The following is a 24,387-nucleotide window of genomic DNA, read 5'->3' on the forward strand; positions in this document are numbered from 1 at the left end:
GTAGTGCATGTGTGTGGAGTTCATTTGCAGAGGCTGGAGGCCCTGCTGTGCCCATTCTTTCTCTTTCTTTGTCTCTCTTTCTCTCCTCTTTCGCTCTATTAAATAAATTAATTAATTACAATAAAATATTTTTTTAAAACTGCTTCCTCCAATAAAGAGGGTCCATAGTAGAATGGTGACAGATGAAAGGAGACATTAAGAGAATAACCTGGTGAGAATATGGCCAATATGCAATATGATCATACATTAAAGTTTCTAATAAAAAATTTTAAAAACATACTTCCAAACACAATCAAATTTTGAGGCTCTAAGTGGTTTGGCAATTCAGTAGAGGAATTGTAGGCCAACAGAATTTACCCCTCAATGTTATAAAATTAACTTTCTTTTCACTTGTGGCACCATTTGCATTCCGACTTAACAAATGATAACTCCCAGAATGAAAAATGAAGAAATTGACTGTTAAATTGCAAATGTTGGATGGTAGCATTTTTTATGGCTTTTCTTGTTCAGTTTTATTTATTTATTTGAGAGAGAGAGAGAGGTAGGTAGATAGATAGATAGATAGATAGATAGATAGATAGATAGATAGAGGGAGAGAACGGGTGCGCCAGGGCCTCCAGCCACTGAAACGAACTCCAGATGCATGCACCCCCTTGTGCATCTGGCTAACGTGGGTCCTGGGGAATTGAGCCTCAAACAAGGGTCTTTAGGCTTCATAGGCAAGTGCTTAACCACTAAGCCATCTCTCCAGCCCAGATGGTAGCATTTTTAAAAGAGGTAAAACACACAAGAGAAATTATGCTATCTTCCATAAATTGCTTATGACATTTTTTAAAAGATCTTATCTGCTTCTTTGAAGACACCAATGGATATTTTTGTACTTTAAGGGGCCACATTAATATACAAACAAACACAAGCAACTCCTTAATAAAGAAAGTATCTTCCAAAACGTCTCAGGCTTTTATATGATGGAGTTAATGAAGTGGTGGAAAGGTATTGGGATCCAGGGCAACTTGACGATGGTGATGAGTGAAGAGTGAGAAGAATGTACACCAATGATCTGGGAAGAAGAGTGGGCTAAGAAAAGAGAGTCGGGCGTGAGCAATACATGGAGAACAAGCTTCATACCATATGTGGAGGTAAGGAGGATCCTGTACATAGTGTGGCACTTCCCCTCTGGGTCTAGGCACTATAAAGAGCTCCTTTCACTGGTATCTATGACCCCAGAAAACATATAGGATTGTTATTTCCTGGTAAGAATGCAATTCAGAATAGATTCAGGGCAGTAGCACCTTTGTGATCAAGGAAAGGAGCCTACCCGAGCAGCAGACAGACTCAGGACATGGGCCAGGATGGTCTCTGGTAGCTGGAGGCTGGAAAGGAAAAGTCAGTGTCCTGTGGCAGAGAAATATGCAGAGAAGCTGGTGATGGGTGGAGACAGATGGGTAGTATCAGCTAAGGCCAGAAGCTAGGATGTGAGGACACTGGGCTTTGAGGACTCTCAAGAGCATGCATGATGGAGCACCCTGTGGTTCAAAGAGAAGAAGATGGGGCATGGATAGGTTGCAAAGCATGTTGACAAAGAGCATAAGTTTGAACCATGGAAACAAATGATTTTTGAGAGAAGAAACATAGGATTGGGGGATTTAAGTCAATGGTAGAGTGCTTACCTGGCAACACAAGGTCCTGGTGTTAGTGTTAGGTATGACAGAGTTGTACCTCCAATCACCCCAGCCTTGAACATTGTTCTCCTTAAAGAGATGTTCAGTTACTAGAGTGCTTGTAACTTAAACCCCTCCAGGAAGCCCAGTCAGTAAGACCTTTGTCCCACTACCACACAGGTGACATCCTTTTGTGGTCTCTTCTCAGCCATATGATTAGGACACACAGAGTTGGTACATTCACCAGTGAGATGGTGCAAGTGGGAGATGAAGAGAAAAAAATCACCTCCATAACTGAGCCTAGAAGACAGAGTACTGGAGAGGTCCAGAGTTCCATGGACCACCAGTGACTCCAGGTGAATGAATGGCTTTGAGCAGGCACACATCTCAGGTCAATCTGCTATAAAATGAGACGTCATTGAGCTTACTTCCACCAGACAGAAACAGCATCTGTTTTGCAGAGAAGGCAAGGAATGGCAGAAGGAAAGATGGGTTTAAGCTACCAGATACAAGGAAAGCCAAGGAGCCAAGTGGAGAGCATGGAGGTGAAACTGGATTTGCCCTGGAGGTGACCCTTGCTCATACTAGACTAGCATCTATAAGACAGAGGAAGCTCAGGGCTGAGACTGTGGGAGAGAAAGTGTTCAGTGGAAGGTGATGATTGAGCCCCTCACACAGTAGCCACCAAGGAGTTACCTCCTGGTCTCACCTCTACTGTTTTTAACCAAGGACATACACCAAGTCTGTGTCCATCCTAATCTTATAGATGAAGATAGAGACCAAGCATTAATATTGCTGTGTGGTGTTGGGACAAAGGTGTCACTGGCCTGGACTACCCATTGGGGTTTATGTTACAAATGCTTCAGAAGCTTCTTTAAGAAGAACAGAACTCAGGGCTGGATGGATGAACAACAGAACACTTGCCCACCTAGCAAAGGGCCCTGGGTTCCATCTCCAACAACAAAATGAAGCTAAGTCATTCAAGAATCTAGAGAGACTTGTAATAGTAGGTATAGGGGAAAGTGTGGAACCCTTCCTAATGACTTTTTTCTGTTAATGTTTCCCGCCCAAATAAATGTTAGGACTATTGCACACAGGTCCTTGGGCCATATCTAGCATAGGACTTCTTACACTGACTCCTGCCTTTACCCTCTGACCTCAAGACACACGAAGGAAAAGGGCCATGTATGGGGGACTAACTGACCCAGAAGTGGCTTGTGTCCTGGCCTACTCAGATGGCTCCATGTCTACTATTAAGTCTTATTTCCTGCAATTATCTGTCCTTCCTCCCATTGACACCCTCAAGTGCATACTTGATAAGACATCATACTAATCCTAAAGGATATATTTCCACACATGCAAATTTATGTGTCCAGCAAACTCTTGAAAACTCCACCTTCTCCCCAGTGACAAACTCAGTTCTAATATCACCCTATAAACTCACTCTGCCCATGCCATGTGTTGAAGCAGCCTTGCCCTCATTCTGTAGTGTGTCCTCAAGATGCCTCCTCCAGCAAGTGGTTCCTCAACAGCTGGGCAGGCAGCTGCTCCCACAGACATGCTAGTCTTAGACTTCTCAGTGTGGTCACATGGATGAATCAGAGGGGAGAGAGTGATGATGAAGGGCTGAGGGAGTGAGAACAGGGCACGGAGGCAGCTAGATAGCCAGAGCTCCAGTGGATGGCTGCTTATTGACTTAAATTGACAAGGTAATCAGCTCAAAAGGATGGCTTGTCTCAGTGGTTTAAACCCCATCCCATCAACACACACACACACACACACACACACACATTCCTACACAATTCCCAAAACATACAACACACACACATTCACTCCTTTATATATTAATCCTATACACCCCCCACAATCACCCTGACACATCACCCACACATTCACATACATCTGAACATACACCTTGCCCACCACACACAGGCACTGTCACACTCACACATACATACACCATATACCCACATACTCATATATCACAAAATCACCACATATGCCCCACACAATCGTATATTACCTGTGTACAATATACTGATACCCACATCCACATACACACGCCCATGCTCACACACACTCTCACACAGAATCTAGCATGGATATCTGCAATAACAATATGTCCTCACTCCACTCCACTTACCATCAAAGCACAGATCAAGGAGTTGGACAGAGGCACTGTCCTTCAGCAGGTCTGGCAACTAGGGTCAGTCAGCAAGGCAGAGCAGAATGCATGCTTGGGTTGACTGCACATAGTAGATGTAGGTGCATTCATTCCTGAGGAAAGCCTTTGCCCCACACTTACCCAGAAGCATGGCATCTGCCATCCAATGGCACCATGTTGCAAACAGGGCCTCGGGATCATTGTTGATACTTCTCATACATCACTTATTTCTCGTGTATCAACAAGTCCTGTCCTGAAAATTTTCCATTTCTCTAGAGTCTGTCTTCATCTCTTTCCTGTATCCCTCAGTATGCCTTAAAGTTACAAATCTATCCCTACAAGCAGCTCCTCAAATTCAGATAAAGTATATGGAGATGCTCTCCTTCAGTAGCATGACTTGCATTCACATGTTTGAATATGGAACACCTTGGACTCCTATGCTCTGCATCCTCCTATGAAATACCCTGTCCTTCCCTCTGCTATGTTGACTGTCAACTTCCTCCAGGAAGCCTATCTTGCCCTCTCCCATTCCTTAGGACACCTATTATCCACTCCATGTTCCTCCTCTTCCAAGCTTGAAGGCCAAATGCCTGTAACAGTTCATGATTGCTTTTACTGACCTTATTAACTCTGCAGGGAGCACTGTGGGAAAAATTAAGTAAGATTGCAATAGAAGAAAATACAAAGGTTAAAAATAAAGATTCCCTATGTGTATTTTATATTCTTGTGAGATGTCTATAATGGGTTATTTGAACACTCATACATTTAAAATGCTTTAGAAAAATCCATACCCATTAAAACACTGACCATCACTACTTTACCCTTTTTCAAAATACAAAAAGACCTCATCACTTCAGTCTAAATATTCCTGAATCCTTGGACCTTTGTATTCTCATGTGGCACAACTGGCTACTTTTGGTCTGTCTGTGGGTTTTGCAGCCCTGATTACAGGTCAAGAGGGGAAACAGGTGGCTGGATTTCCAGTGGAACTTTATGAAGTCACAAAAGTGACCTTTTAATGTGCTATCTAGTGTGGAAATTTCAGTTCATATCTAGGTGTTGGCTACTTGAAATGAGGCTGGTATGTTAGGAAACAGAAATAATGATTTTTATTAACTTTAATTCATAAACGCCATAGCTGTCTGGCAGGCACTACATCAGAGGACATAGCTTCTAGGAAAAATATCAAAAGCAATTCAAACCCTGTCTCCTGGGGAAACACTTTAGGCACAGGGAAAGCAGAGAGGGTGTGGGCAGAGGACTCTGTCACATCCTTCCTCATCAGCATCAGAGAAATAGCTTGAGTATCAGAGAACCACAGGAGTTCTTACTGCATTAGCCACGATGCTGGGACTCAAGGCCTCCTTTTCATTTCCTACTGTTAAAAGCACTTGGCTGTCATTCATGGGTCATCTCAGACTCCAAGAGAGCAGGGATGAAAAAGGAAGCAGCTCGCATGGCTGGTGGTCATCAATTTCTACCTACTGAAAAGACCAATTTCATCCTTAATTGAATGCACAGGGCTGGTTGGTTGTTTTTCTCCACTGGAAGGATGGGGGTGATTTTCTCCTGACTTCAACCTTGACTTAGAGTGCCGATGTGCTGCTGCCTGGCTGTGTGACAGGGAAGTGAAGAATCACTAGGACAGACTCCTGAAGACAGCACTTTATTTCCCCTGAAAGGCTTCAGCAGCCTTGTTGAACACTGGCCTATTTTCCTCATTGCATGCTGGTATGTCGCCACCTAGTGGCAATTATTTTCATCCCTGTTTACCACGGTTGGCTTTATCAATGAATGATTTCTTTAAAAAAAATATTGATGAATGAATTGTTGAGTATTCACTTGTTCATTTGCTTCATCTACAGATGGGAGGGATGGTGATGGCACAAATTCCTTGATGAATTTTTGTTTCTGAATTTCCTGGTGCATTGCAAAATTTACATATGTCCATATTTGTCCATGCAAACTAATGAGCAGATCAGCTCAAGGAGTCCCTTCAATTCAGCCATAATTAACTACTTGGATCTTTTCTTATGAGGCTTAGGCTGGGACCCTCACCAGCCTGGGGATTTATATAGCTCTTTTTTCCACCAGAGATTCTCAGAACCTCGTGGAAGATGTGGCCCTTTGTATGCAGGTGGCTGTGTCTAAGGAAATCCCTGCTTGGTAAAGAGACATCCAGAGGTTAGCTTCATCTCCCTCATGAGGACTGTTGGTAATCATGGCATTTTGAGGGTCCGGACCTGAGGAAGCAGGCACCTTGTAGCGATCCATTTATACGGTGTGCTCCCAAGTCCCCACTGGCTACACTGCATGACTGCAGTGACTACAGGCTCACAAAACACCCAGAATAATTCCAGTTGTTTTCTAAGACAAAATATACAAAAATATGTGCTGAGAGAACCCTTACCTGTGTATTCTTTTTATCGAATATACGCTTAAGTCTTTGAAACTGGCAGAACTATAAAGATTGAGCAAGTGTGCAAATGAATTAAGATTTCTCTTGGCTATCCTTCTAAACCCTTCAAGATTAAGGTCTGAGCTTGGAGACTGACACGCTCTTGGAAAAGCAATCTAATTCGGACTGTTAAAAAAATTATCCACCACCACCCAAGTTGCCCTTGATCATTAGAAACTAGGAGTCCATGGAATCCAGCCACCTATCACCATTGCTAGGCTGCTTGGTAGAGAGCAGAGGCACAACCCCTTTGATAATGGTCTGTAGTAAGGAGCTCCAGCCATATAGAGCCCCAGCAGGTGGAGGGGTCATGATACATCCAAAAGTCTGTTTTCTCCTTTACAAATGATGCTGGGTATTAAGTGTAAGATCCTTGCTAAAAAGAGCCCAAATAACACTGAAAAAAAAATCCATACCAACAGATTGAAAAAGGAAACACAGAAACACAAGACACAAAAAAGTAAACAGTATGACAACCCCAAAGAAGACCATAATTCAATTTTTAAAGAATACTGAAATGACTAAAATAGCAGATTAAGAAAACTGAAGTTGACTAATAAAAGGGGTCAGTGACTTTAAAAACAGTATATACAAATAGATGAATAAAGCAATAAATTCAAGATCTGGAAAAGAAATTAGCAACATGAATGAGAGTCAGAAACACCAATGACAAATTCAACAAGGAAACTGAGATTTTGGAAACAACAAATAAAAATCTTGAAATTGAAAAACTACATGAAACAAATAAAAAAAAGTGCAGTGAGAAGCCCTGCCAAGTGACTAGACCAAGTAGAAGATATGGTATCAGAGTTGGAGGGTAAGGTCAAACAGATCCTACATTCAAGCATCAGTGAAGAAAAAAATAATTGGTAAAACCACTACTTCCAAGAACCCTTGTAAGTGACTGAGAAACCTAACCTGGTTTCATGGGGAAAAGACAAAAACTAAAGACATAAAAAATCTACTAAATGAAATTATAGCAGAAACTTTCTCAAATCTAAGGAAACAAATAGATATGTAAGCACAAGATGCATTTAGAACCCCAAAAGGTATGACTAGAGAAAAGTTTCTCTGTGACCTATTATAGTCAAGAGGTTAAAAAGTACAAAACATGTAAAAAAAATATGAAAACATATCAGAGAAAATATCCCACATACAAAAGCAAATCCATCAGACTAACACCAAAACTCTCAACAGAAATGCTCAAAGCAGGTAAAGATGATGGAGTAATGTATTTAAGTTTCTACAGGTAGACAACTGCCAACCAAAATTGGTATACTTGGAAAAATTATAAAACTTCATTTTACAATTGATATATAAATATGGACATTCTAAGACAAATACAAACTAAAGCAATTTATAACCATCAATGAACCATCACAGAAAATAGCTTCAGGAATCCTAAACACAGAGGAAGAAAAAGTGACAGTTTCCACCAAAAGAGCAAAGGAAAGAATGAATCACATGGGATGCACAAAAGAAGACTAATGAATGTCCAACACAGTAAATCAACAAATCCCCAATAGGAATATAGGAGAAAGAAAAGCTCAGACACTAATTCAAACAATCAGAAAAATAACAAACAAAATTACAGAAGTTAAGAAACTGTCCTGAACAATAACACTAAATGTAAATGGTCTTAAGTCTCTAATTAAAAGCCACAGACCAGTTGATCATATTAAGTGTCAACATGATTTAACTATCTATTTTCTACAACACACACACATATGCGCATGCACACACATTCAAGTTTTCACTCACAGGCCGACAGTGAAAGGATGGAAGTGACTTTACCAAATAAATGGAAGAAAGAGTCAGGCCAGTATAGGTATTCTAGTAAGTGCTATAGTAGACTTCAAACCAAAATTAGCAATAAGATATAAAGAAATTCACTATACATTAATAATAGGAACAATGCATCAAGACAATAATTAAATATATAAGTATATGCATGAAGTAGGGCTCCCAATCTCATAAAACAAATACCCATAAGATATAAAAGGATAAGTAGATCATGATAAAATAATGATAAATATTTTTGGCCTCCCACTTTCATTAATACATAGATCACCACGCCTAAATCAATAAAGAAAATTCAGAATTACAGTATGTAATAGATCAAATGGGCTTGACAAGCATTTATAGAATGTTCCTTCAACAGTCACAGAATGCACATTCTTCTTCCCATGGAACTTCCACTAAAACTCAATCACAATTATGTCATAAAGCAAGTCTTAACAAATGTAAAATAGTAGAAAAACATCTCTTGTAACTTATCAGATCACAATGAAATAAATTTAAAAATAATACCTAGCAAGAGAAACTTTATGAATACTTGGAGAGTGAACAAATGTGTCACTGAAGACATCAAGGAAAAAATTAAAGAATTACCTTCAATCAAGAAGAATAAAATTATGTCAATTTTAGGAAAATTAAACTTGATATAATCATTGTAAGTAAAATAAGCTATAATAAAATAAGTGTATAATGTTTTCTTTCTTATATGGAATCTCAATTTTAAAATATATACATATGTACATACATCTATGTCGCACACATGAAATGAAAGTAAAAGAGGGGTTATGAGGGAAGAAAACCCTCCAAAGGGAAGATGGAGGGAGGACAAAAGAGGGTAATTGGAGTGGAAGAAAGACAAAATATCAAAAATTTTTTCTCACACAGAAAATGTAAATTTAACTATTTACACACATATATGACCTGAAAATAGGACTGTTTATAGGGAACAAAGGGACTACTGGAGGAGGGGACTTAAGACAATAGTTGGTGAGGGGCCAATACAAGCAATATATAATGACATATATGTATCAAAATGTCATAGAGAGACTCATTATTTTGTGAGCTAATTGAAAAAAATTAAAGGCATACTATTTGCATAGAACCTGCACACACCTCTGATAGACTTTAAATCATCTCTCTGTGACTCCAATACCTAATATTATGTAAAAACTATCTTAACAATTGCTACACTGTATTATTTAAAGAAAAATAACAAAGAAAGCAATCTTCCAAGTTCAGAACAGATGTGATTATTTTAAAATGTCTCATCTGTGGCTAGTTGGATCCATGAGTATGAAGAGCCAAGTAACTGGGATGATACAGAATTCATGATCAAGGCACTGTCCCATTCCAGGGTCATTCAACAAGGAACACTGGTCAATCAGTGTGGAGCTCAGGACAGAGAGCTTAACTGGATGCCAGTAAGCTGATGAGAGTGGCAGATGTAAGGGGCACATCTGGGAGACTTATTGGCCAAAGACCAAGAAGATGATGTGATAGAGCAGACAGTGAGAGCAAGGGTATAGATCAGACCCCAGGCCCTGAGCATGGCAAATAAGTACATTTAAACTTAAATAGGAACAAGGGACTTTTGTGAACCTGAGGTCCCAAAGGGAAGGAAAAAGCTCTTGCAGTTACCTGCTCATTGGTGGCACAAAGCACCAGACCAAAAGCAACTTATGGGAGGAAAGGGTTTATTTTGGCTTACAGACTCGAGGGGAAACTCCATGATAGCAGGGAGAAACTTGGCATGACCAGAGGTTGGACATCACCTCCTGGCCAACATCAGGTGGACAACAGCAGCAGGAAAGTGTGCCAAACATTGGAAAGGGAGAACTAGCTATAACACACGTAAGCCTGCCCCAAACACTACACCTCCTTCAGTAAGGATCCAATTCCCAAATTGCCATCTGCTAGGGATCAATTATCCAGAGCACATGAGTTTATGGGGAACATCAGCGAAGTTGACGTTACTAGCACCTGTATGATGATTGAAAGTTATGCATGTTTGTAATTCAGACCATCTCTCCTACTGCTGGTGGCAATGAAACTAGTTTTTTTCCCCTAGAAAACAACTTAGAAATACATATAAAGACTTATCTTTTGTCCAGTTTCTTGAATTTATCTGAAGCATATATTCATAACATTAAACTACAATGTAATTTATCACAAAATTAAAATTTGGATAGCATGAAGTTTTATCGGATTATACACAGGCAAGATATCTATATAGTGGAATATAACATGTCACAGCTTCATAATTATACTTATGACCCAAGAAAAGATTTCTAATGTATTTTAAATATGGAGCTACCTAAAAAATGTCTCCAGAGAAATAAACCACCTGAAAACTACATGTTCACACGGAAATGTAAAAGGACACTACATGTACATACACAGAAATATAAAAATGATATAAAACACAGAAGCACCCATATACATAATATACACTCCAAAATATTAAGGTTGATTCTGACTGTTTTTGATGTCATAACTTTTGATTTTCCAAGGCTTCCTCAATTTTAGATCATATTGTATTTTTGATAAGTATAAATTGCAAAATTCAGCTGATCTGTCTGTTGACTCCTAAGTTTCAAGGAGACACCAGCGTGCACAACACACAGATGCTCATGTATGTACACATTTCACTCTCTAGTTAAGATGTCCAGTTGTAGGTGTATTCTTTAAATACACTGCTCATAAATCAGACATTTATAACAGCTACCAATAATTTCCTCCTTACCTTTTCACTTAAATGACAATCACTAAGCAAAATATCTGTCTATGCTGCCCTCCAGTGGCAAATGAAGTTAAGTGCTTATTTACTAGCCATTTTTAGTATAAAGAAATCTAGAGCACTGCAAGAGAAAAAGGAGTGACTTTTTTAAAGGTTACTGTAAAATAATCAATTATTCAGGGCTCCTCATATGGCAGTTAGGATTAAGCTTTAGTCAGCTCACTACAAAGTATGTGATCTTTTCACTACATAGTATTTCCTCAATTCAAAGTAGCACCTTTTCAGTTAGAGATGAATCTGTAAGTAGAACATAACAACCAAGAAAGTGTGTCTTCTTTTGGATCTGTGGGAAGGACAAGAGCATAATTAATATGTGAATATGATAAAAATGTGTTTGTGAAAATGATGCAATGAAACCCAGTATTTTTCACTATCAATGTACTTGTAATTTTTTAAAAACAGAGTAACAGTGTTTTTAGTACCCCCTTTTCAAAATAAAGTTGTCTGGGGAAACCTGCCATGCATCAGAGATGATGTGGAGAGGCATAAAAGCAGAAAGCACATAAAGTTGCTAGTCTGTGCTAAAATCTCCATTATGGGGTAAACTGTCAGCTCGAATGTGTTTGTCCAGATCTTCTATCCCACATATGGTGAGATGGTCAGGATGGAAGAGTCACTGGCATTTCTGAGACTGGCACAGTGCTTCTCCTGGTCACTCCTCACTCAATGCAGTGCTTTTCTTCCCTGCAATTTATGAGACTTGCACTTCAGCCAGGGAGCAACATCAGTGTCATATTCCCTAAACTGGCCCTCATGGTGTGGTCTAACAGAGGCTTGCAACTTCAGAAGGTGTGGAAGAAAGGGAAATGAAAGGCAGACATTGGCAACCAAGTTACTTGCTCATAATGGCCAACAAATCACAATTTGGCACACTCCCTGAGAGACATGACACTCTTTTCCAGAGGGATAGCCTGTTGAGCACTGACACTGAAACTACACCCAGAAAATTCAAAAAAGCAATTACATAGACTGGCCATGGCAACAACAGTCACCCACTGTGGTGTTTTGATTCAGGTGTCCCCCATAAACTTAGGTGTCCTGAATGCTAGGTTCCCAACTGATGAAGCATTGGAAATTAACACCTCCTGGAAGCAGTGTTATTGTTGGGGGTGGGCTTATCGGTGTTATAGCCAGTTTCCCCATGCCAGTGTTTGGCATACTCTCCCATTGCTATTGTCTACCTTGTGTTGGCCAGAGGGTGATGTCCACCCTCTGTTCATGCCATCATGGGGCTCCCTCCTTGAGTCTGTAAGTCCCACAAGCTGCTCTTAGTTGGGTGATTTCTACCAGCAATGTGAACCTTACTGCAACACCCACCCAGAGAATGGATGGTCTAAAGCCAATCTTTAGGGTCAGCACACCCCCCCTCCATTTCTCAGAAGAAAGGCCATCCTAGGTGTGAGAGAGTCTCTAGAGGCAGTGATTTCCTTGGTAGTTAGCTGATCACCTAATGCTTGACATGCAGCTCTGAGAATGCCCACATACCCCGTGCAACCCATCATCCACACAGACAAACCAAGACTACCCATGGCTTCATTTATGATATTTGACTTGAAAAGGGTATGAAAATGTTGCATATTCAGGAGACATAGTACTTTGAATTTTATATTTAGTCTATTCCTGTGTTAGCAAAGTGTGCTCTGATGCCCCTATCTCGATGCTAGATGGCCTCATGATCACTAATAAATGAGCCATTTTCCAGTGTGCTGGGCTGCCGACTTTGGGTGTTTGCTAGGTTAAGTGTGTGAAATGCATTCTCAACTGATGACCTTCATCTTCAGTTTATGATGCATTTATTGATATGTAACCCTACTGGAAGTTTAGAATTAGCTGAGTTTTATCATTTTTTGCTTATTTATTTCATTTGTTTGTGCTGGAGATAGAGCTAAGGGCCTTAATCATTCTGAACATACACTCATGCTACACCCTTTGCCCCAAGTGTTTTCTTTGTGAAGCTGGCAGATTTTATTTTGTGACTCTACGAAAAAAAAATGTTTTGGGGCTGGAGAGATGGCTTAGCAGTTAAGGCACTTGCCTGCACAGCTTAGGAATGCTTGTTTGAATCTCCAGGTCCCATGAATAGCCAGCCCCAAGTGACATCATGCATGCACACAAGGGGGCACATGCATCTGTAGTTTGTCCACAGCAGCTGAAAGGCCCTGGCATGTCCATTTTTCTCTCTCTCTTTCTCATTCTCTCTGTGTGTCTTGCTCCCTGTCTCTGTCTCTGTCTGTCTGGTGAGAGTGTAAAACAATAATCCTGAATGGAGAGAGAACTGTGGACTGTGAAGGGATGGCTTATGAATTTTCAAAGGCAAAAGAAAGAACTTTATTAGAACTGGGATACTGATGAAAAGGCTGGGTGTACTTTTCCCATGTGCTAAGAATTTCAGCCAGGTTCAATTTAAAGAAATGGACTGGGGCTGGAAGAGATGGCTCAGAGGTTAAGGCACTTGCCTACAAAGCCTTAACAACTCAAGTTCAATTCCCTAGTATCCATGTTAAGCCATATGCACTAAGTGGCACATACATCTGAAGTTAGGTTGCAGTGGCGGGAGGCCCAGGCATGCCCATTCTATCTCTCTTTTCTCTCTCTCTTTTTGCAAATAAATACATAAATGTATTTAAAGGAAATGGACTGGTGGGCTTGGTGGAATTATGAACAGAAACACATGGAAAATACAAGGTTGATACAAAACAATGTGAATGAGTTTAAATTATAGGCACAAAGAGTGGTTTTAGATCACTTAAGTGGTAATTGTTAAGGGGATTACCACCATTAAAGGTGGGACAACTGTTTTGTATTGGGACAATGGTAAAGATGTCCTGAGGATGAAAGCTAGACCTTGGAAGGTTCAAGGCAATAAGAATGCAAATTCTTTTGGAGAAAAAGGCCTAAATGAAGAATGCTAAGGTGTATCCTGTTTTTCAGGGCCAAGCTTTATTGGCCCCTGGATTTACAAATTTGGTATGCTGCCTACCAGGTACTAACTAGTTTTACAAGCATGAGAGCATGGTTCCAGGATCTTCTGAAATGTGGCAATGTAAAGCAGGATTGAAATCCTTACATGCAGGCTCTATTAGGCTTCGGTAGGAAGCTATGAAGAAAAATGAACTATAGGTTGCAGTGAGATCCCAGGAGTTTGGAGAAGCCATAGCTGTTCAATGACAGTCAAGGAAATCTGCTAGCTTAGGTGGATATGCCCAGAGAGCAAGCAGGACAGAAATAGCGGCAAAATAGTTGCTAAAGTCTTGAAGCCAAAGGTTTTCATCACAGGGACCACATGCCAAATATGAAACTACAGATGTTTGGTGTTTGCTCTGCTGCAAGCAGAAAGAGACAGAGAAAAGAGAGATAGACACATAGAGAGAATGGAAGTGCCTGGGCCTCCAGCCACTGCAAATAAACCACAGACACATACGCCACATGTGTTTTGATTTTATAGGCTCACAGTTAAGAGACTGTTTTGAATCTCAGATGAGACTTTTGACTTTTGATGTGTTGAGATTGATAAAGACTCTGAGGACTTCTGAAGTTGGACTGAGTGCATTTTGCACTGTGAGATGGTCATTGGTCTACGAAGCCAGGGGTAGAATGTGATGATTTGAATGCCAATGTTTTCCACAGCCTCAGGTATTTTTGATTAAGATTCCACTTAGTCTCCAGCAGGTACGGCCCTACAGGAAGAAGTGTGTCACTGTGGAAAGATCTAGAGTCCAGCCTACTGTGTGTTCAGAGCCAGTTTGTGCTTGATGGTGGTCTCTCCCTGCTGATGTGGATGTGTGATGAAGTGAGCCAGGTGCTTCTACCACAATGAGGCATTGAAACTGTAAGCCTGAAATCAACCATTTATTTTTTCATCACATGAGCTGCTTCTGGTCAGGTGTTTTGTCCTAGTAATGAGAAAGAAACTGCAGCTCTTCAATTACATGTATTGTATTTTTGAGTCAACACAAGATTAAAAGATTTCTGGGGCATGGCGGGTATTTTATATTTTTAAAAAAATCCCATCTAGGGCTGAGTAGATAGGTCAGTATGTAAAGAGCTTGCCTTACAAGAAATAGTACCTGAACTTAGTCCCCAGAACCCATAAATGGAAGCACACACTGTAATACCAGACCTCATGAGGTACAGCAGACAAAACCCTGGGATTTGCTGGCCAATCAGGCTGCCCTAATCGGAGAGCTTCAAGCCAATGACAAACCATATCTCAGAGGAGCTACGTAGCATTCATGAGAAATAACACCCAGGGTTGTCCTATAGTTTCCATGCACGCACATACGTGTATGTGCATATGCACACACATGAACACACAAACACACACATGCACACAATCATGCACACAGGCACATAGGTTTTTTTTTTTTTAATCATACAATCACTTCTCCACATTTTATTTTGGCAGTTTTTTTTCTTTTTTAAAGAAAGTGGCTACTATTTTTCAACCTTTCTAGATGTGTTCTAAGGCTGAAAAGACATCATGCAAATGCTAGTTTGTTCTACACTCTCATGCTTTACTTTTTAGATTAGGTAAAACAACATCTGAAGAAAGTAACAACAAATCTTATTTGAAAAAAAATAAAATTTTTATATTTCTTCAAATACCTGAGAAAAATCATTTATAAAGAGATAAACTTTTTTGACTTATAGTTTTGGAAGCTCCAGTCCATGACCTTTGGGTTTGTGGTGTGGAATAGTATCATGGCAGGATATATAGCAGAGCCAAACTGGGGAACAAAAGAGTAGAAGAGGAGTATAAGGTCTTAAAACCTATTTCAAGGCCATGCTTCCTGATGACCTAAAGACCTCCCACTAGGTGTTCCTCTTAAAGATTCTAATACCACTACTCTGAGAATATAACCCTTACCACTTGAACCATGAAAGCCAACCAAGATCCAAGCTAAGGCTTCAAGAGGGTAGCCTAGTGCTGAGGGAAAGACTGGCTGCCCCCAAATGTCTCATGATCGATCATCACTCACCAGCCATGTGATCTGTCTTGTCACCAGTCATCTGTATTGCTCTCTCACCCTATTTTCTAAATCCACAAAATGCTATTGCCTATAGTTGTAGCTTAGCACATTAAAATGTGTAACACTTTGAAGAGGAATTACTTCCATGGCTCAGTGTTGTAGATGACTCAGAAAGAAACTCATTATCAATTCTGCAGGTCATTAGCAGAATTCCTCTGAGTAAACAACACTCATTACTGTTACAGGGTGCTTGGTTCTCACCCTCCCAGTCCTTCTCTGGGCATGGAAACCCGAATATAGTACCAAAATGGCTCTCCTAGATGCAATAATATGGTACCTTTCAATTTATAAATGTAATGTGTTATATTGCTCCAGTTTTAGTTGCCTCTTTGGTAGCTTGTGACCCTGGGCTGATTACCCAACTCCTCTGAGTCTTACTCACTGTAGGCATTAATGGTTCTGGTGTCTACTTTACCTGACTTACAGGATTCTTTGGGACCCCAACATGTCTATTTGTGCGCCTGGTACATCATACTCAGTGAGAGAGCTCTCTCATTCCCTTTTCCTTTCTATACATGGTGGATTGAACTCCACACAAGCAATAATGTACCAGGTGGTAGCTTCTTACATATTCTGAGAGGTATTTAAAGCTCAAGATCTTCAAACACTAAGCCATTTACCCAGCCTTTAAGACTGAGATCTAACTAGTTTCTTGGAGTTGTGAAGCAAGAACAATAATCCATTGGGAACCATGGAGGACCAAGGATAGTTTTATACACTTACCCACAATAACCTCACCTAATACTTCATCCTTTCATGCCTCACTAGAATTCTCCACAGAACTGAGTATCACTGAGCTTCCTTCCATTGCTTCCTTTCCATAGGACATAGATCAAGGACCTATTCTCAACCTGCACTGCTTCTCAACATACATCTTGATATGGAAAAGACACTGTCCAGGGAGATTCATGCATATACTCCATGTATATCTGTGGGCACAACAAGTTCAAGGTCAATGTAAGGAAAAGCAAAACATTAGGTAAAGAATGTCATACCAAGGTATGTGTCACAAGATCACTGGTGGGGTTTAACAATAATAAAATGTTCACTTTAGATTTTTGGTAAAATTTGTATAAAATAAAATCTTATCTTCTATAATCTGGGTCACTAATTTTAAGGATGTTCTTCAACCTGAACCAGATAGAGAGACAAACAGACAGACAGACAGATGATAGATGAATACCAAATAAAACAGTACAAATAAGTAATGGTTGTGACCTCTCACAGCCCATGGAAAGAGTCAACCTAAACTTTAATATGTCCATTTGGCAAGGTGCAAGCATGCAACACACACACACACATGGGGAACATCTATGCACCCCCAAACACACAATCTTCAAACCCATCTTCATCTTCAGATGTCACAGTGCACCTTTGGCGGCCATGTCTGCCCTGTGCTTTCCTATACCCATCAGCTGGCCTAGCTTGCCACCATGGGGTGGACTGGGGCTAGTGTGCATCATACTCACCGCATGGTGTAGAGCAGCGTGCCATCATCTTCCAGCCGCAGCAGCTTGTTGGGCGTGGTCATGTTGTGTGCAATGGACTTCTTCCCATTGTGGAAGAAGGTGTCTGGGGTCCAGATTTTGCTGGCAAGAAGGTTGTTGAGAGGCAGACGCTGCATGGGCCCCTTGAACCGCAGCCTCTCATCCTTCCAGCTTTGTCGGAAAAACACATCTATGGTATACTCCTAATGCAAAGGAAGACAATGAGGTGACATCTCAGCAGAAAAGGTCCCTGCTGCTAGAGTTCATTCATTGTTAGAACTGACTGGGTGGGCTGTGCCCAGATACCTACCATTTCTGTGTCAGACACTGGGCCGAAGCTGGTGACATAGATGTCTGTCCGCACCTGCGTGATCCTCTCTGAAATACAGACACAGGTGGCTGGCACTCAGGCTCAGCTCAGCAGGGGCCTCCTTGACACCATATTCACGTTCTCAGCACATTAACCGGTTTTGCTCTTTGTAACCAGAGGCATTTATGTGTTATGTAAATTTGGAGGACTTAACAAAATACCCAATGGACCCAAGCTGCTCCAAGCTATAATGTAAACAAAATACCCATCACATCAGGAAAGAGCTTGTTTCTCATTCTGATTATAACCTTGGGGACTGGTCATGAACAGATGAGGCTGAGGCCTGGCCATACAGTATTCCTGGTGAACAAACATCCATGCTTCAGTTTCTGGCTATAAACTTGGAGCACTAAGGCCAGCCTGTTGCCTGTTGTATACAGGCCTTCCATTGCTGAGAGCTATAGCTCTGAGGAGCTTTACCCTTCAGGATGCTGCTAGCTGACTTGGGGAATCCTCAGTCAAAATGTAGCATTGAATGGCCTCCAGGGAAAGGACAAATTAGAAAGTGCTTTGGGGTTCCTCCTTTGGGAAGGAATATCTATTTGTTCTTAAAATGGCATTTTGACTTGCCATGGGATATGACTATTTCAATTAAAATTATAGGAAATGTACACAAGTGATGAAAGTGACCAATAATGTTGTGGGAGGGTGTATATGTTTCCTATGCAACCACATGGGCCCTGTAAAGCTGTGAGGTCATAAGTAGAAATGACATTCAGTGGCCTGATAGCATCACTGTGGGCCCAGATCTCTACTAGCAGCTCCCTGTATCGTGATTGTCTACTCACATGATATATTTTTGCATATGCACATGTGTCTGTTATGGCTGTGTTTTTAGTGCCTCCCCCTACCACCATGGAGATACAAGTATCTCCTGCACCCTATGAGGCAAGGTGGACCATTATGCTCTCTGTTGAATGGGCAGGACCACAGCCCTATAAGACTATGACACAGACTGCCTATGTAAGTGAACTGTGCAGACCTCTATGCACTGAGCATCTGTGTGTGCTCATAAAGACAGGGCTGCCAGGCAGAGACCTCATAGTGTCATTCAGAGGGGTGGAGAAAGATGTTGGCAAGAAGCCTACGTGAACATTTTTTTGAAGAAACAGCACAGTGGAAATTCATGCTTTATGTGATTTTTCCCTGTTCAAAGTACAAATACCAGAGGACTCAATATTTTCCTCCAAAAATCGATCTGACAGTCTGCACCTAACCCCAGGGAGCAAGTTCAAATATACCACATATAAACTGGTAGAGGCAAGAACACTTCATGTGCCTGGAAATCACACCTAGGTATCAGCACAGAATTAAGCACAAGCAGGTGTGCCTGAAATCAGTTTTCCATCAACTCAGCTTTCATCAACTTCCACAGCCAAAATGTATAGTTTCCCCTGATCTGCACATTGACTTTCAGTAGTTTCAGTTACACATGGTCAGATGAGTTCCAAAGATATCAAATGGAAAATTCAAGAAATGAGTTAATTCATAACTTCTAAATAATTCTATATCCTTTAATGGTTATAAGTGTTTGATTTATTTTGACTAATCCCTTACTGTGCCTAACTGATGAATCAAGCTGTATCATAGGCATATACGTGCAGAGAAAGAATAATAAGTATAGAGCTTTGAGCTGTTCACAATTATAGACATCCACTGGGCTACTTGGAATATTTCCTTGTAGATAAGGAGGGACTTCTCTTAGTGTGACTATAACCACATTAAGTTATTAAACTTACCACATATAAAACTGCAAGCAGTAAGTTGCATTGAGCAGTACATTTCTGACAAAGACTTGCAGACAAGAGAGTTTATTTTTTATAGTATTTCTTAACATAGAGTACTCTTCTCAACTTGAATATCTCTGTAGAAGTTTGTCTGTAAGTGAACCAGACATCCTGGACCTTCAGCTTATCTGGGAAGAAAGCTGTATGTAAGGGGGCACTTGAAGGAGACTACTTTCCCCAGCTCCTTGTGAGAATAATGTCACACGAGGCAAGACAGAGCAGCCAGCCACTCCAAATCCAGGCAAGGCAGCTCTTTCAAAAATTGTCTTGAGTCCCAGAAACCATGTCCTTATGACTGACAGTGAGCTTCCCCACATTCCTCACCAATCACAGTTGGAAAAATATGCTTACCTCCCAGCCCAGGCCGCAGTCTGTTGTCATAGCCATCCAAGAGCCCATCCAAGATCCTGGTGAATATTGTGATGTTATCATTGGTCTCATCTTTTACAGAACTGGTTGGCATTTGTGAAAAGCTTTAAAAAGAGAAATGAAAGGATTAAAATTTGTGTTGCTTCTTACAAATTCTTTTCTAGATAGAGGAACACAAGCATCACAGAGTGTCTGTTCTTGGAGGAAGGGTTCTGGGTGAATGAAAAGGGCCATCCTATGCTGCATGTGCTCCTGCATTATGCTGAGAAAGGTTGGCTCTTGGATACTTCAGTTTTGATCTGGGCTGATGTGCACTGGCCTGGCAGGATGCTCACAAGCTGCTTCTCTCTGCTCCTGAAGAGCCATTGATTGTCAGTGCTTCAGCAACTCTAAAACCAAATGAGTCTCTCTCGGTGGACTAATACGACCTGGAAATCACAGGCAATTTCAGTCTTTTGGCTTAATTCAGAAAAGCTAAATTTTCACGCCATTGATGGCCCAGTAGTAACAGACCCTGGGGTGTGCAGGGGGATGCTAAAGACTTTTTTCCCTAGCTGAAAGATAGGTCAATGTGTCCAAATTTCACAGTTCCCTTATTTGGGCTGTGAGCATCTATGCTTTAAATAATAAGCAGGATGAGATGACAGAAATGACCAGGGTCTGTGGCATACTTTGAGCATCCCATACCCTTCAGCATTACCTGCCAATGACCACATTCTCTGTAACCCAACACATCACATGTACAATAAAGTTCCCTGGGAGAGCAGACTAAGAAGACAGAAGAAACAAGAACTTTCTAGTCTGTTAATGGAGTGAAGTCATCCACACTCCAAAAGCATTTATAGATAAACCAGGTGGGAACCAGATGAAAATGAATGATTTTATTTTAAAGAACTGTATAAGCAGGCACATACCAATTCCTGCCTCAGCATTTGTCTGGAGAAAATCTGAACAAATGGAGAAGTTTTCCTATGGAAAAGAAAGCCTACAAGGCTAGAAGCCAGTTAACACACCCCCACCTTGGGTGCCTGTAGATGTTTTCCAGTGTGCAAGTAGACATTGACCTATAAATTCGGCTTGGCTTCATGGCTGTGGCTCCTGGGGAGCCAGCAATCTTGGCACTCAGGGAAAGAGAACGTGGGTCCTGCTAGTTCCTTAAAGATCCTGGATATGGGGTTCAGCACTAATGAATCACTCTCTCTGATAATTGGCTGGAATTAATGCAGAACCACCATCCATCTGTGGGATGCTGAGGTCAGAATGGATATGCACCTGGTCCATCCACTTCTTGAAAAGCAGTCATTTCCATTGATTGTATCTATGCAGATCAAATTTTCTGGCCCTAAAATTATCCTCTTTTGAATAAGGCATTAGAAAATTCCCTTGATCTAATTTTCACATCACCATTAAGATGTTTATAGTTAGAGCTCTAACAAGCTAAAATCCAATCCTGTCAGCACAAAGCCCCAGACATAGATATTTTACTTTGTGCCCTAGTACTTAAGAATTTTACATTCTCTTTTTTTCTAAAATCAGTGCTAACTTGACACTTTAGAAAATACATAAGCCTCACGTAGCTAATACCAGGACAGAAAGACTGGGATTGTATAAGAGAGAATGTCATACTTTGCATTAGCTTGGTTGTATGATAGTTGGTTAAATCAAGTCTGGCCTCAAGATCTCCTTCTTGTGACATTTGCACTTTTCTAAGTCTGGTGATAACTGTTTTAGGCAATATCCAGGTGCCTGATTTTGGAATGAAGGTCACCACTGCCTCTTCAACTCCCAAGTTAAGGTGTGGAGAGATGCACCAGTAGGAAGAGCAGTCTCCCTTAGGCACAAATTCAGTTCCTGCTGTTTCAACTACCTGAGGTCAAATGCTGTCCAAATTTACTAAATGGAAAAAAAAAATTCCATAAGTAAAAATTCAGACCTATCAAATTTGTGTCATTCTGAGTAGCATGATGAGATGAGCCGGCCCTTCCTCTGTCCACAGTAACCATGCTTTGTACAGCACCCTCAGTGACTTTGCAGATGGACTGTCACATCCTGTGCTTAAATGTCAAGTAGTGGTCATTTTACTTAAAACTGGCCCTTAAGTGGGCCACTGGGTCTGGCATTTGTACATGGAATAGAAGAGACTCAGGCATGGTCCATGAATACATATATCCAATGCTCATAAGGTATAAACCTTCATTTGGTGTGACATTTTATAAGTATTCTTCCTTTTCTATATTTCTTTTAAACCACAAAAATTTATAGCCTATACTGAAAATGAAGAACAAAATGAAAACATAAAGATTTCAAAATATTCACAATAAAATTGGAAGAAAATAAAAGAAAATGGCACTTAAGTGGAAGAGAAGTAAGGTTGGCATTTACGGTACAGTGTGACAATTGCCCTATTATACCACATTTCCTAATCTCTATGACTAATTTATGGACTGAACTTTATAGTACATATGCATTATAGGAAAAAAGTCATATGTGTAGGCTTACATTATTCTAATTTTTAGGAATCTACAGGAGGTTGTGGAATATACCCCCCACACACACCGAGTTAAGGGGCAACTGCTATATCTTCATGTTTCAAGGAAATTTTTCTAAGGTATTCCATTATGTATCATAAAAATATTCTTCAATTACATTAGATCTAAACATCCCTGGCTATTAGGAGGAAAAAAACTTGGCATGTAGACCATTTTTGAGAGATTACTGCCACAGGCATGCCCCTGTGCACTGCTTTCCTTGGTCTCCTGAGTGCAGAAGAGGGCTGCTCCACTGTTTCAGCAATGAAGTGATGGCCACTGCCTGGGCTTAAATCTTTCCTGATACACAGTCCAGCCATTACCAATGCCACAGGGTGGATATGATACTTAAGAATTCCAAATGTCAGCTTCCATTATTGAATACAATTTTAAAATTATGTTTAAATATGTCTGCACACATTTTCCCAGAATTACACTTTTCTTGAAGAAACTTCAGTGGCTGGCCTGCCCTGTCATCATTGCCTTTTTTGTTTATTTTGGTTGTTTGCCTGACAGTGCCCAAGGATCTGTAGCATTTTCTTCACTGTATTAACTAAAGCCAGATGCTAGGAGGACAGGAACAGATGTGGGAAGTGCTCCACACGCATCCATAGATCAGTCTCCAAAAGGATCTATCTGCAACTTGTGGTTATAAAATGCACCATGCTCTCAGCCAGGAAGAATAATGCACATACTTTATTACAGAATGCAAGCTACATTTTCATGTTGGGCATGAGGCCTCCCTTCAGGAGGACCCCACAGATATCTGGGGATGTGCTTCAGCTTCCATCAAAAACAGAAAGCACCTTAACTTGCTTTTATCCATTTCTGTTAATAGAAAAGACTTGGAAAACAAACTTGTAGGGTCACTCGTGTCTTCTTCCAGTGAATGAGGGTTTGCAATGCTGGATGCTGGAGTACCAAGGGGAAGTACAGGGTGGCCATCCCTCAAACACAATCCTGCATCCAGGCTCACAAGGCAGTCCTGGCCTGTTGACCTTCCTGCTCAGCTCCTATCCCCACTGAGGGCAGCCAGGGAGGTCAACTTCAGTTGAACTACACTTCAAGGGCAAGCCAAAGGCTATTAGTGAGATGAGACTAAACCTGATATTGTTGACAAGTGTCTGCAGCCTAAAAGAAACACTTGAACAATATGATGACTGATCCTGCAATTTTAATCAGAGTAAAGGTGAAGTTCCCTTAAAATGTGAGTGATTCCCATTTATTATGAGTATTACTTATGAGAACATACCAGATTGCTTCCACATATCCAATTCTAATATTTTCAGACTTTTCAGATCCCAGAAAATGGATTATTAAGGAAACACAGATGCACTTCATTATGGAAACCAAAACCCTTGGATTTTAAAGTTTTTATATAAACTGGAATTGTATTAGCATAGAACCTATACACATATTCCCATATACTTTAGGTCCTCTCTAGAGGACTTATAATGCTCATCACAATTGTTATAGTATATTGTTTAGGAAATAACAATAAGACAAAAATTTGCAAATGTTTAATACAGAAGTGTTTTCCCCAATATTTTCCATCCAAACTACAAAAAAAAAAAAATGTGGTTAAATTTATAGATACAGAACTCACAGGGACACTGGGTCAATTGTACAGAACCAATCTGTTTAAAAAAATTTTTAAATATTTCCTTGCTTATGTATTATTATTCTTCAACAAAGGCACAGAACTTGATCCAATTACTCTTTCCAATTATTTCAGTTTAAAAGAGAAAGAAATTACACAAATAGGTGCCATATTTCAACCTGTAGGATGGTCACAGACATGGTGGAGTGCTCCAGAGCCCTGGAAGTTCATTAAAGCTATATTGTGGAAGTCCACTTGAAGTTCTGGGTCATTCCAGACTTCTCAAAAAGTCGATGTGGAAATGGGAATTTAGTAAAATTTGGGTTTATTTCCTAGGCA

The 24,387-nt window shown here is 40.5% G+C and overlaps 1 protein-coding gene across 9 annotated transcripts in view; it reads right to left on the reverse strand.

The window, feature by feature from the left end:
* Gabra5 (gamma-aminobutyric acid type A receptor subunit alpha5) overlaps positions 1-24,387 on the reverse strand; it is an 86,400-nt gene that overhangs the window by 49,723 nt on the left and 12,290 nt on the right. For 8 of the 9 annotated variants that reach the window (XM_045146443.1, XM_004661945.2, XM_045146442.1 and 5 more), the window contains 3 exons: positions 19,903-20,024; positions 17,705-17,772; positions 17,377-17,597 (listed from right to left, as the gene is read on the reverse strand). In XM_045146443.1, coding sequence (XP_045002378.1) covers positions 17,377-17,597; positions 17,705-17,772; positions 19,903-20,024 — 411 coding nt within the window. The remainder of the gene's footprint in view (positions 1-17,376; positions 17,598-17,704; positions 17,773-19,902; positions 20,025-24,387) is intronic. The other variant, XM_045146444.1, reaches the window with a different exon arrangement.

This window comes from Jaculus jaculus, chromosome 3 (assembly GCF_020740685.1).
Source record: "Jaculus jaculus isolate mJacJac1 chromosome 3, mJacJac1.mat.Y.cur, whole genome shotgun sequence".
In the NCBI taxonomy this organism is placed as follows: Eukaryota; Metazoa; Chordata; class Mammalia; order Rodentia; family Dipodidae; genus Jaculus; species Jaculus jaculus.